The sequence below is a fragment of the Vicia villosa genome, linkage group LG4 (assembly GCF_029867415.1).
Source record: "Vicia villosa cultivar HV-30 ecotype Madison, WI linkage group LG4, Vvil1.0, whole genome shotgun sequence".
NCBI classification, from domain to species: Eukaryota; Viridiplantae; Streptophyta; class Magnoliopsida; order Fabales; family Fabaceae; genus Vicia; species Vicia villosa.
The window spans coordinates 171,998,495-172,014,072 of NC_081183.1; the positions used below are offsets into that span (position 1 = coordinate 171,998,495).

Here is a 15,578-nt window from a genome sequence, read left to right on the forward strand (position 1 = left end):
AATCCATATGAATTAATGAAAGACTTTAAGGAATCATTCCAAGCATGTGGAGCTTGACGTATTTCGTAGATTGCTTTGTTCAATTCACACAAATGATTTGGAAATTGTGCATTTTTGAAACCTGGAGGCTAAGCCATGAATACTTGTTCTATGAGAGATCCTTGGAGAAATGCGTTGTTTACGTCAAGTTGGTACATGTTCCATGAGCGACCTAGTACAAGAGGTAGGATGGCCTTGATAATTTGAGGACACACCATAGCGGCAAAAGTTTCATTGAAATTAACACCATGACTTTGAGTGAATCCTTTTTCTACTAATCATGCTTTGTAGCGAGAGATGGATCCATCTGGGTTCCTTTTAATTCCAAACAACAATTTGCAGCCTACGACATTTTGATCTTTTATAGGTGGAACTAAAGTCCATGTACCATTACCAATTAGTGCATCCAATTCTGATGAAATGGCTTGTCTCTGATGATTATGCTCCATTGCTTCCCTTACGTATTGGTTTGAGACTTTCTGGTAAAGGGTGTTTGAATGCAACAAATATACGTTTTTGTTTGAAAATGTTGGGTTTGTATCTAGTGAAAATCATGTCCCTGGCTTATTTGTATGTGTGCATTGTAATTGGAAATAGCTAAATCTGTTCGAGAGTTTGACTGAGAATTACCTGGTGAAGTATTGAAGGGAACCTCTGGTTCAGGGATATCATTAGGAATATCTAGTGAGTTCTGATTTTGTTCAGTTGGATACAGATTTTCTAAAGTTTTTAAATGTATGATCCGGTAAGGAGGCAAGGTAAGTATTGATTAAGTGACTTTAGGACAGATTGATAAGTGATATTTTGATAGGGAAATTAATCATCCAAGAATGATACTTGTATTGAAGTATATATTTTTTATGTTATAGGGTCAAGACATTGGTATGCATATTGAGAGGTGGAGTTACATATGAATATGTATGGTGAGGATCTTTATTGTTGTTTGTTTTTTATGTAAGGTTTTAGCTAAGGGAAGCAAAAGCATCTAAATGAGTGTAAGTGATAAATGTTAGATTTTGTTTTATAGAGGACTACATAAGGTGACTGCATATTAAGAACAAATGTAGGTAATCAGTGAATCAAATTTGGAGCAGTAACAAAGGAAAATGACCAAAACTTTTGTGGTAGCTTAACATGATGAAGAATAGTACAACCAATTTCGACTATATGTCGATATCTTCTCTCAGATGTAGCATTTGATTCAGGTGTGTGAGGTGGTGTTGTGAAATGAGATATTCCTAGTTGAGTTAGAAAATATCTTAATTTAGTGAATTCACCTCCATTATCAGAGTATAGAGAGACAATAGGTAAATTAAAGAAGTTTTCTATGATACTTTTGAATCTTGGAAATATGGATGAGAAATTTGATTTATTTTTCAATGGATACAATCAAACATACTTAGAGAAATGATCTACAAAGACTAAATAATATGAAAAATTATCTAGCGACCTAATGGGTGCAGATCCTCATACATATGTGTAGATAAGTTCTAGTGGCTTTGAGCTTTTTAGGCTGGACAACGAGAAGGGAAACTTGTGACTCTTTGAAGTTTCACACGAGATACAGGAAAATGCATGGATCAACTTTAATTTTACAACATAGTTCAACAACATCCAATTCAACAATATTCAGTATGGCAACATCGGATACACGAGCATCTAGTTCGGCAATATTAAGTTTCTTTACCAAAGGATCGAACATAACTTTGGATATGCAATGTTAAATCTCTTGAAGTAAAGTTTTGCCGCCTATTATGATCATCCCCGGCTCTCATTCTTACAATTATTTATAGGAAGAATATCAATTAATTTGGGTCTGTATTATTTATGACCAAATTATAAACTAAATCCCATAATTTGGGGTTGGGCATGTGTTTAGCAGGTTGGCTACAATCCCATTACCATAACTTCATTTCTACATTTTGCACTTCTTATTTGATTTCATCCCATAACTTTCTATCTTAAAATTCAAGAATGTGTACCTGTTGTAGCTTCAAACTAAAATTAATTCTAAAAAATAAAATCAATTTTATTCCAATAGAACTAAACATATTAAAATTAATATTTTATATATGTTCCTAATCAATTATAAAGCCTCTAAATGTGAAACCAAATATAGTTGAAGAGTGTACTCTTAGAAAACAGATTAACTACACAAAATGTTTTTGACAAAACCCTATGAACTCATTACTACACTTTAAAGCTTTGTTTTTGATAGGTTCATGAGCCAACTGTTGTTGCTTTCATCAGAAACAAACAATTGAATCATATTCCAAAACTAACAAATTTTATCTTATTAATATTACTTATGACAGCTCTAAAACAGAAAGATTAGACAAAAACACAAAAGCCATGATACTATATCCTATACGCTACGTTTTCTTTCACCTATAAATGCATACACACAAACAACACATTAAACCAAAAGCAACACTAACTCAAAATCACTTTCTTCTAAAATTCCTTCTTTTTTAGTTAACTATTCTATACATCAATATGGCATCTTCTTCATCAGATAGCAAGCAACTAGAGGAAGGTATTATGTTACAAAATTTGTCTTCTTTTCTATTGTGTTTTACTTTGTTAATTCTATTTCATACATTAATTTTTTAAAATGTAATTTACATGTAGGATTTGTTGGTGGTATTGAGGATAAGAGACATAATCCAGTTCATGAAAATGTTCTTCAGAAACATGCTGCTTTTTTTGATGTTAACAAAGATGGTCTTATTTATCCATGGGAGACTTTCCGAGGTTTGTTTTGTTTTTACATAAATTCTTTTACATAGTAAATTTGGTTGATAATGAATGAATAAATAAATGAATGAATGAATGGACAACAGCGATGCGCGAAATTGGGAGTGGAGTGTTGTTATCAACTGCAGCTGCTGTTTTCATCAATGTTTCTCTCAGTCAGACTACTCGCCCGGTAAGTTTATTATGTCAATTTTTCATTTTCATTGAGGACATGCGTTAACATTTATTATATGGTTGTTGTTGTCGTGTAGGGAAAGTTTCCATCTCTACTTTTTCCAATTGAAGTTAAGAATATCAAACTAGGCAAACATGGCAGTGACACCGGAGCTTATGATAGTGAAGGAAGGTTTGTTGAATCAAAATTTGAAGAAATTTTCATCAAACATGCACATACACATCCAAATGCTTTAACGCATGACGAGCTCGACGAGTTGATTAAGGCAAACCGAGAGCCTAAAGATTTCAAAGGAAGGTTGGTAATTTGTTGTATATGATGCATATGGAATTACAAATTTTAGTATTATTAATTAGTCTTTTTTTCATTATAGAGATATAATAACCATTGATGTATGCTGATATATGCAGAATTGGTAGCTTTTTTGAATGGAAGATTCTCTACAAACTTGCCAAAGACAAGAATGGTTTACTTCCTAAAGAAACAATTCGCGGTGTTTACGATGGGAGCTTGTTTGAAGTGCTCAAAAAAGAACATGCAAAAACAATTAGTTCATCCTAATTATAATTTGTCTGTATAGACGCAAGAAGCAAACGTTATGATATAAACAAATATACAAAAGTTTGTTTATAGTAAGATGTTCACATATGTAATTTACAAAATATGTCAATTCTTTTTCAGTTTAATCCTTCATTTATTTGTAAAGTAATGTATCTTATTGTGCTGTGGAATATACATATTGAAAAGACAATTTATATCAAGTTCATGCAAACCTAGGTTTGCTTGAATGCTGTTTTTTTCTCACTTGGAAGTTGATTCTGTTTATAGTTGGTAGTTTGTGCTTTGCTGTTTGCTGTCTTTATAAATTGCAGTATGCTAAGTCTGGTGGAACATAGATGCTGCCAAGAAATGGTGAACTGTCAGCAACATAAAGAATAGTGGTGGTGCTGAATTGTCACATATTGAGGCAAAGCTACAAAGTACAGACATTTGGAATAATAAGGATGGAGTGGAGTTGATATCAAGCTGCTTGGTTATATTAAATGTTAAACGTGACATATTCTTGACATTTCCAAAAGAAAAGAAAAGAAAAGAAAAGCATAAATTATTATTATTATTATTATTATTATTATTATTATTATTATTATTATAATTATTATTATTATTATTATTATTATTATATTGAAAAAAATTAACTTTTACAAAGGATAACCACTTTTATATATAAAGTGGAGAAATTAACTTTGCCACCTCCCAAATTGAATTTGACATCCTTTTATATTTTGATAATTCTCAAATTGTCTATCAACAAATTTGAGTTAAAACTGCGAATGAAATTTCTTGTAGTTCATTCAAAATTTTCGGAAACATACATTTCAAAAATTTTGGTAAAAAATACAACTATTTATTAAAAATTTTGAAATTTCCTGTAAAAATGCACACATTTCGAAATTGCTAATAAAAAATTTCATGAATTTTTACTGAAAATTTCAAAATTTCTAGTAAAAACACTTACATTTCGAAATTGCTGGTAAAAATTAATTTCTGGTATTTATTTCAAAATTTCTGGTAAAAACTCATGGAAATTTAGAAATTTCTGATATAGTTTTGAAGTTTTCGGTAAAAACTCATATTTTTTTTAAATTGATAATTTTAGGCAAGAGTATAATGGTAAAAGCATGCCAAATAGGGAGTGCTAAGTATAAGTGAGGGGGTGACAAGTTAATCCCTCATATAAGTGGTGGATAAAAATAAAAAGTGCTAAGAGTGTGTTTGGATGAGGTAATTAGAAATTTTAAGAGAATTTAAAATTTAAAGTAATTCAAATGATTCAATTGAAATCCATTCATTTTAAATTATTTTGTTTGGATGAAGTATTAAGGTAATTCATTGTTAGATTTTTTGGGTATTTTTTATAAAATATAAATTTTTTGGACCAAATTAAAAAATTGAAAAGTAGGGACCAAATTGCAATTTTTAAAAATTTGAAGGACCAAATTGTAAAATTTAAAAATTATTAAGGACCAATTTGCAATTTTTTAAAAAATTTTGGGGTCAATTTTATAATTTTGGAAAATATGAGGACCAATTTGTAAAATTTGAAGAAATAATAATAACAAATACATTTCATGGAACATGAGAGGAATTTCAAATTCTTTAGTTTTTGGTGTCATTTCAAAATGATTAAATTTAACTTAGATGAAATACTCCATAAATTTCCATCATTTTAACAATTCTTCATTTTTGTATCCAAACAATGGATTTTGGTCAAATCATTTTAAATTCCCTCAAAACATTACTTTCCCTCATTAAAATGCTCCATCCAAACACACTCTAAGGGTGGCCAACTAAATTGGGCCAATATAAGTTAAAGACTAGCTAGAAGCCCAATATTAAGATGACCAAAGCTATATTTTATCACCCCCTTCAAACTGAAGTGAATGTTCTTCAATCCAAATTTACACAATAGAGAATAGAAAAGGTCCGCGGTGGAGTGACCTGGTCAAAATGTCTGCAACTTGTTCCTTTATGTTTATTGGCATGAGGTGAATAATGTTTTGTTTGATCTTACCACGCACAAGATGGCAGTCCATTTCAATGTGTTTGGTGCATTCGTGGAAGACCGGATTATTGGCCATATGTATGGCACTTCAATTATCACAGTAAATAGATATGGGTTACTGATATGAGATACCAAAATCTATCGACAAGAGTGAGTTAAATAGAGAATTTTACCAATTACACTTTGAAAAACAGAGGAATCGGGAAGAGAACTTGCCATTGTATCATGAAGGTTTTTGTTTGGGGCCATTGGAGTGGAAATCAGTTTCAATCCAAGTAATCCATACTCTTGTAGGAGATCTAAGGTGCACTTCTTTTGGCATAAGGAGATAACTTGAGAAGAACGTATTATTTCAATCCAAAGAAATACTTCAAGTGCCCAAGATATTTAATAGTGAAAGTTTTTAGAAGCGGCAATAGAGAGAAGAAGTCTAATGGTTGTCATCTTCATAATTGAACTAAATGTTTCATGATAATATAGGCCTTTGGTTTGTTATAGCCCTTAGCTACGAGGCGAGCCTTATATCTTTCTATGGAGCCATCCGCTAAAAAAATAAGTTTGAAGATCCATTTACAATTTATGGCTCTTTTATCATGAGGAAGAGTGGTTAATGTCCAAGTATTATTGCTTGTAAGGGACTGAAGCTCATTGGAGATAACAAGTCTCTAATTCGGGACGACAATAGCCTCATTATATAAGAGGTGGGTTCAGAAATAGTGGATAATTTTAAAGTGAAAAATCCATTATTATGAGAGAGGTTATCATATGAAATTTAATGTGAAAGAGGAAATATAGGATTACCTATAGAAAGAGGATATGTACCTTGAAAAAGAGAACATTGATAATACTTGAGATAGGTTGTGGTTTGGAGGTCCTGGTGGATTTTCAGATTGAAGGTTCATGAGAGGTAGAAAGTTTCAATTGGTTGTCAAAATTTATGTGAGAATTGTTCTGATTAGATTTAAGGGAGTTAGATATGTGGGGTGGAGAGCTAGGATTAGGAATATTGGATATGATGTAATCATTATTGTGAGATGGAGTGGGAATGGTAGGTTGATCAATGTAGTCAAAAGAGTAGTCTTGGTAAGTCGGGAGAGTAATATACTGGTTTGGGGTTTGTGTATCAGTGAGTTTAATGTGATAAGGGAATATAGTTTCATAAAAGTCAGTGTCACGGGATAGGAAAATTTGCTTGTTTCGTAGGTCATATAAATGTGACCTTTGGTACTAGGTTTCACTACTACAAAAAGTATATACAACGATGTCTATTTTACCACGGTTCTTTGAAGGACCGTGGTGACATCGCTAAAATCAGGCGCCATCATTTTTATTTATTTTTAAAATAAAAATATTTTACTATTGGATAGAAAAATCTTGATGAAAGTTTCTAAAGTTCATGAGTTCAAATCTCAATGCCAACCAATTTGTGATTTCTTCAATATTATAGTGGCACCTTTCTGTATGATTTATTTTTAAATTAAATATATATTTGATTTCACTACGGTTGGTTATTCCAACTATTGTGATATCTTTTACCTTTTTTATTTTTATTTTTATTTTTATAGTGGCGTTTTCCAAATGTCACTACAGTTTTTTAAACCAACTGGTGATATATATTTTTCCTTTTATTTTTAAATTTTTAAATGGTTAAAAATAGACGCTTTTTATAATGTTTACTTAAATAAATAAGATATCACCATGCATGTACATTATAAAACTCACAATACTTAGCTTGTTGTTGTTATGGTTTTTGTTATTCTTAAATGTTTATGTTGTTATTGAATGTGTAGTAGACACATTGTTTTTGTTGTTTATGTTGTTGTTGTTGAATGTGTATGATGTTGGAACAAGTTTGGTTTTACATCTATATTTCTTAAGTTTTTATGATAACAAAGTATAGAAAACAATTTTGTACACTAATCGTTTCATTAAGTGAGCAGAATCTGAAGCTAGGGAAAATGAATATGGACTTTAGACAAAGTTGGACATATCAAACAATAGACTCTGGACTAAGCAGATTCTGAAATATGAGTGAAGTAGACTATGGACTCTGGACAAAGAGACTTTATACTATGGATAATCAATGTTGAAATAGGAAGAAGTGTTCATCTGGATAATCAAGACAACGCATCTAAATCATCAAACCATATTCACTCTGATGTCGCAAGTCTCATCTTCACTAGACTCTGAAGTCTATATCTACAATTTTTTGAACTCTGATCAAGCTTCAAATCATCTCAAATACAAAGCCAATGATTGGGAGAATAATTAGTGAAAGAATATTAATGGAGATAGTGCATTCTAGCGGCAAAATCAAATGTTTCTATAAAAGGAAAAATATGTTGAGAAATCTTAAAGGAATGTACTACCAATGAATCTCCATGTTTTGCAGCTCAGCCTCGCACCAATACCACAACTACAAAATTGATGAAGTTTCTGTTTCCATTCACTAACGGTACTATTCATCATCTTCAAATTTCATCTTCCAACGGTATTATTTATCATTTATTTAAAGAGGACATGGAAATTTGAAGAGATAGAGATTTGGTGAAAAATAAATTGTGCACAGTTGTATGAAAAGAATTGCTGAGAAAATCTTTGTGTGAAAACGATAAGAAACTAAGAGAAAGAAAATAGAAATATCATACAACACTCACTACACTTAGATCTTTTCATTGTATATTCTTCTTAAGAGTTAAGTATGAATTTCACATTGTGTATATGCTTGTTGAGAAGCATTTGTGTAAACACGCAATCTTTATATTGTAACTCTCATTGAATTCCTTGAGGGACTAGGTTTAGTTAGTAGCCTCGAGAAGTCATTGACATTTTGTATTTGAGATTGTATTCCTTGGGGGACTAGGTTTAGTCAGTAGGCTCGAGAAGTGATTGATAGTTTGTCTTTGAGTTGTAATCTGATTTATTAGTGGGTTAAGTCCTTATTGAGAAGGAGAACTCACTTTGACGAGTGGACTGGATTAACTTACACTACTAGAAAACGCGTAAACAACGTCATGGTCACCACGGTACTTTACTACACCGTGGTGACATCTCTAAAATAAGGCGCTACCATATTAATTTTATTTTTTTATTAAAAATTAATTGTATATAACAACGGTTGAGCAGTCAACCATGCTAAAACCATCAATCTTTCATGGGTTCGAACCTCAGCGCCATCATATATATTACTCCTTTAATGTTAAGGCGCGCCTTTTCTTTTTTATTTATTTTTATATAAAAAATTTAAAGGGATATGACTATGGTTGGTACATTCCACTATTGTGAGATATTTATAATAAATAAATACTTATCAATATGGTTGATAGATAACTGTTGTGAAATAATTTACCCATATATAAGTGAATTAACTCTCACTTATTGACTGTAGCATTGTTTCCTTCACAGTAAAACCCTAGCACCCATTTTTTTCTCTTCTTCTTCACCATTAGCCATGAATCTTATGCTTCATACGTTAAGGCATTCTTCTTCTTACATCTTATTGTAAGATAGTTCTCCATTATCTCGTTTGTTGCATGTTGTTTTTGTTGATTAATTGTTCTCATTTTTTCAGATTCGTCTTCACTACCTTAACAAAGACCATACTTTGGCTATGGTACATATTGTTTGTGTAGCTATGGAAAAAAATATAAGAAGCATGAAGCTATGATGAAAACTCCATTCACCTTGTACTTCTTCTTCATAGCTTCATAAACAAGATGTTTTTCACATGATTTTCATAATATTTTTTCTCTTCTTCATCGTCATAAGCTTTGCTCTTGTTATTGTATGTTATTGTTGATAAATGTTTGTTGTCATGATTTTTTTAGATTCGTCTTCACCACCTTAATAAAGCGAATGCGTGGCTGTGGTTTGTGTAGCTATGTGTCGCTACCGCGAAAATTAACAGAGTCTCCACTAACATATTTATCCTGAAAAGGAAGGGAATGCCAGCAAACCACGAAATAAAACAACGGTCTCACGACCACAGAAAAGGATAAGGGAGTCGGTTACATGAGGGGAAGGTGCTAGCACCCCTCGCGCCCATCGTACTCGATGGTATCCACGCATATGTCTAAACTAGTGGGTGTGTAAAGAAAACTACAGTAATCTGGACTAAAATGCATGCCAAATGTAGGGAAAAGAAAGAGTTGTGCTCGCACGGGCCCTACCTCGTTGCCTACGTATCCTTTTTGAGGAATCAGAGGTACCGTAGCTCGGCTAACAAGTTTATGTTTGTTTTGTGTTTTTTAGGTGAACGAGTTACATTCGCACTCCGCTGCTCGACCTTTGGAGTCTTACGCTTGGGAATGGAGCGGAAATAACAAGCTCTTAAGAAAAGAAAAATCAAAGAGTTTGGTTTGTGATTTAAAGAATGCATGAGGAAAACCTAAGCTAAGGGGGAAAGCTTGCTACCTATGTTGTCATACAAAGGGTACAAGTATAAACTAAACTAGCAACCTACGGGGGAAAAGCAAAATGCAAACAAGAATATCACACAAACGAGCTCCACTCGTAAAGCAAACACCTACTGACGCAGGCCAAGAAATAGAAAAGTGGTTCTGCCATAGCCAAGGGGAGTGGATCACCCGAGTCAACCAAGCATTAGACCTCGCGCAAAGCGATCGGGCCATAGACAAGAGGAGTGAATCCCTCTCAGCAACCAAGCCGTCACAAATCTAAAAGGAAAACGATGCGTGCGTACACCGAGCATCAACATCGATTGACGTGAGCTAAGAAACGCGGGGGTTCGATTGCATGAACTTTTTACATGACATACTCGATAACAGGATCTTGTGCTAGTTCAGAAGCAAGCAACGCGTAGCGTGCGCTTACTGAACGGACTCGATGAGACTGGGCGGGGATTGATTGCTAACCCTTTCTGCATGCCTCCCATGAGGACTTAACGGAGTTCCTTTAAAGGTCTTATTACACTGTGACTTCCTACCGCAAAGTACAAATATAAACATACCAACAAAAACAGAGCCTCTTTCGAGGGCTTGGCCACAAGAATGCCTAAATCCTACTTCTCATGTTATTGAATGATGCGGAATAATAAAATGCGGGAAAAGATAAAATGAAACGAGATCTATACCAAACGGATTATGATCCGTAAACAGCAGCAAATAACAAAAGAAAACCAGAGATCCCGCGAGCGAGCTAGCAAAAGCAACAGCAAACATGTCAACACTCCGATTAAAATCCGCGTAAGCAATCAAGAGTCGGCGCGATAAAAGTAAATCAAGCGCCAACGTGTGCATCGAGCACAACGAATACCATACACCTGCAAGGGAAACAGAAATCCGGACAATCAAGTATAATGATAAAGGATGCGTGTAGAAACGCGAATCAGAGATAGGATAAATGTCGTGTCCCGCAAATAAAGCGGAACACGAGAGCGGCTATCGACCAAAGCCTCCATGTTACCTTGCATACTAGCACACACGTTAGAGATAACAAGACACCGCAATCGGAATTGCGTTATTGAATTATAAGCTAAACCGAAAATGGATAACGAAATAGAAAGTGAACACATAGCGAAATCAAACAAGACAGCAACATGGAATAGCATTCAAAAGCATATCGAATTTGTGCACCAAAACTACGAAAGCCAAAATAAGTATTTACATGCACAACGGTACATCGAAACGGCGAAACCGGGTAAAAACAGTAAAAACTAAACTCGTCAGAATTAAGCCAAAATTTTATTGCAAGGTTAAAACGTGCTAAAGAAGTCAAATATGCAATCAAAATTTACAAAATCGGCCCGGAAGCACGACTTTCGGAACAGGGGCAGTAGCGAAAACGGTAAAAAAAAGTCAGCCGAAACCGAAAATAAACTGTACAAACAGCTCCGAAAACATTATTATGTATGAAAAACATTGTTCACATGCTCAAAAACGCATTGTAGATCAAAAGATATGGTCAAATGACACAAAGCCGACACGACGCGCGTAAATAGCAAAACCGAGCCAAACGCAACCATAACGCGAAACAGAAAAAAGCAGCAGCTCAAGCATCATTTATTAGCATCCAAACATGTCATGTAAACACTTAGAATCTAGCAACCATCAAATGCAACAAATTTCATGTCAAATATGCAACAAAATACCAATCTTCATGAGTCAAAAGAAAGGGAATGTAGTGCAATGGGATCATGGAAAATTCTGCATAATAATGATAGTAAAACAGTCCCAAAACTCACCACAAATCACACCTAAGCTCAAGAGAAAACCTCACAACAATTAGCACCAAATGGCATATGTTTACAAGTGGAATTATGACATAAAACATGGTTTCCAAATGGTAAATCCACAATTATAGATCCACATTAATCCATTTATTTTTATGAAATATCTTTAAATAGCATTTACAAACTAGCAACAAATCAAAACTATGTACATTCATGAGACAAGTTTTAAACTACTATTTTTATCACATTTTCCAATCAATTTTCATGTCAAGTATCAATAATTCACAATCAAAATTTCCAACACTTAAACTCTTGTGTTATCATTGTTTTTATGCATTTTTAAAGTGTCAAAACAACATGAAAACTCCATTAAATTCCCAGCAACATTATAACATTGAAATGGCACTAGAAATGTCAACAAATCAACACCAAAACATCACCAAAAATTTCAAACAACTATGTGTTCATATAACCATATTTTTATGACTTTTTTGAGGTTCTAAATCCACATCAAGACACCATAAAGTTCCAGCAACAATTCACATATTGAAATGATATTATAAATTCACAAAATCAACATAAAACCATAATTTAGTATCATCAATTAGCAACCACAATAACACCACTCAATATACTACCAATTATAGTCAAAATCACCTCTCACACTCAATTCAACAAACATGTTATGTGCTAATTTTGAATTCAAGAGCAACATCAACAATTGTTAACATACACCACATTTAAGTTTCACATTTGTATCAATTAAGCAAGATCAACATGAATCATTCAAACAACAAGCGACTATTATCATCAATTATAAAAAATCATCCATTGACAATCAAACATCATCATCAATTATTATATTAATTCGGATCAAGCAACAAAATCAATGATCTAACAAGATTTATAGTGAATTTACCGGATCAAATGAAGAGATTAATATCGGATGAACACGAACACGACGCGAACACGAAACGAACGCAAATCCGAGAGATCTAGGGAGGGAGAGTGGCGCGATATCCTAGGGAGAGAAGAGAGAGGCGTGTGACACTTCAATCGGAGGAACGGATCCTGATGCTTGCTTTGATCTTCATTTGTTCTTGAGATTTGATCTTGAATTGATGATGATTGTTGAAGTTTTTATGAGTTTTTGTAGTTTTGATTCAAGAAAATTGAGAGAGAATTGAGAGAAAGTGTTTTTGATTTTTTTTGGGTGAATTGAAGTTATGAGAGAAAAATAGGGAAATGACTTATATAGTGTGAGTGGTGAAATGTCAAAAACGCCTTTAATTATCTCTTTTTGGCTTCTTTTCGAGGAAATGTGGCTCGGTGCGAAATTCAAAAATGGGACCAACGTCAACTCGAAGATGACTAAATTTGTGACTCGTAGTCGCGAGAATCATCTCAATCCGATAAGCGATGAAGAAATTACGCGCGTTTGAATGACGAGAAACGCTTATTCATCTAGCGCGACTGTGCAGAATTTTGTGAGTACCGCTCAAAGAACTCGATAAAACTCCATCTTCGGCTCGAAATCTGAACAAGCATGTGTGACGATGAATCGAAGCTAACAAAATTTCCGAGAGAATGCCGTTGGAATGGACTTCATACGATAAAAATCGAAGAAGTTATGAATTTTCAAACTTGTCGCGACATACTCGAAAACACATTTTTCACTGAAAAATCACGACGCTCTTCAAAATGCTGGGCATTTTCTGTGCATAATTGGTCGACGTCCCGAACATAAGAAATCTCAAGAATAATGGAACGGATCTTCAGTTAAAATTTTGAGCGAATCCGCTGGACGGATCATGAGATATGAATTTGCTAAGGCCCGAAAACCTACATTCAGCATCATTTTTCACTGTGAAAGCTCAATTAATTTGCTAATTCGACCACCTTCCTCAAAGAATTGGTTTCTAAGTCAAACACGAAAGTTGTAGGGAGCGTCGAAACAGTCCGGGCTACGCGAGAACCCAGCTCTTAGCACCTTCCAAATAAGACTTATGAATTTCTTCGTATTATCACCGTATAAACCAATCTTCACGTCACTTTTCCTTAAAACCATGAAAACTCTTTATTACTTTTCTTCCCTTTTCGAACGACGAAATAAAAGTCTTTGATAACTTATAGCTCAAATAAAGAGGGCAAATTTTGGGGTGTAACACTATGAAAAAAAATAAGAAGTATGAAGTTGTTGTGGAAACTTTATCCACCTTTGTATTTCTTTTTCATAGCTTCACAAACTAGATGAACTTCATAATTGTTCCATTTTCACGATAATTTTCTTTAAAAGGTGCGTCCTAAAATGTATGTTTTTTTATGTTGTTGCATGTATTTGTAGATGAAGTATAGTTTATTATATTAACAATATATGAAGTATAGTTTATTATATTGATAGTATATGAAGTGTAGTTTATTATATGCTATGTATATTGTTTGTTTCATTAACATTTCACTGAAAATACATTCATTTAAATTGACATAGAAACTTATAATCTGAAAATTAAGTTGTATTTGAAAACTAACTTATAAAACTCAATGTTTTCCGGATTGCTTGTGTCTCATCATTTATTTCCTGCTCTTTAACACATAAATTGTGGTTCAATTGTATGATTTGAAACAAGTTCCCAGAGCTTGGTGTGAAAGACTTAACAATTTTCTTTTGAAAAATGGATTTTCAAGAAGAAAGGTTGACACGGCTATGTTCTATAAATCATTCAAGAATGACATTTAAATAGTCCATATTTATGTTGATGATATTATATTCAGTTCTGCTAATATTACTCTTTGCCAAGAATTTTCTAAGTCTATGCATGCAAAATTTGAAATGAGCATGATGGGTGAATTAAAATACTTTCTAGGAATTCAAATCAATCAACGTTCAGATGGAACCTATATTCACTAGAGCAAGTACATAAAATAACTTCTGAAGAAGTTTTAAATAGCTGATAGCAAACCAACCAAGACTCCAATGCACCCAACTTGCACTCTAGGAAAGGATGTGGAAATTAAAAAGGTAGAACAAAAAGTGTACAGAGGTATGATTGATTATCTCTTATACTTAACTACTTCTAGACCTGTCATCTTGTTCAATGTATGTTTGTGTGCTAGACTCCAATCAAATCCTAGAGAATCTCACTTAACAATTGTTAAGAGGATCTTTATATATCTAAAAGGTACTATTAACCTTGGTTTGGTTTATAAGAAATCACCAGTTTACAAGTTAGGAGGTTATTGTGATGTTAACTATGTAGAGATAGACTTGAAAGAAAAAGCACCAGTGGAAGCTGTCACTTTTTGGGTGAAAATCTAATCTCATGGTTAAGCAAAAGACAATCAACCATTGCATTATCAGCAACAAAAGTTGAATACATTAAAGCAACTGGTTGCAGCACTCAGATCCTCTGGATGAAGAGTCAACTAGAAAATTATCAACTAAAAGAGAGTAACATTCCTATCTTCTATGATAATACCTCTGTTATTTGCTTATATAGGAATCCCATTTTACACTCAAGGGCTAAATACATTGAGATAAAACATCACTTTATCAGAGACTATGTTCCTAAGGGTTTTTAGATTTAAAATTTAATGATATAGACTAGCAATAAGCTGGTATATTTACAAAACTCCTTTCTGAATATAGATTGTATTTTATTTTAAGGAATTTGAAAATGGAAATTTGTCCTTATTAAGTGATAATATAGTCTCAGTATGCGTAGCCTCTGGATGGTAAAATGTGACTCTGGGAATTTTGACTCTGAACCAGTTAACCCTTTGATGTTAGAATGTTCCCTGGATTAGAAGGGCCTAAGCTAGAATCCATCTGGAATTTTTTGTCTTCTGGACTTTGA

At 33.4% G+C, this 15,578-nt stretch overlaps 1 protein-coding gene across 1 annotated transcript; it reads left to right on the forward strand.

Annotated features, from left to right (window-relative positions):
• The first annotated feature begins 2,423 nt into the window (after window positions 1-2,423).
• LOC131600301 (probable peroxygenase 5) lies at window positions 2,424-3,775 on the forward strand. The gene is made up of 5 exons (XM_058872484.1): window positions 2,424-2,575; window positions 2,671-2,793; window positions 2,883-2,968; window positions 3,048-3,268; window positions 3,382-3,775. The coding sequence occupies exons 1-5, from the start codon at window positions 2,536-2,538 to the stop codon at window positions 3,530-3,532; spliced, it is 621 nt and encodes a 206-aa protein (XP_058728467.1). The 5' UTR covers window positions 2,424-2,535; the 3' UTR covers window positions 3,533-3,775.
• The last annotated feature ends 11,803 nt before the right edge of the window (window positions 3,776-15,578 follow it).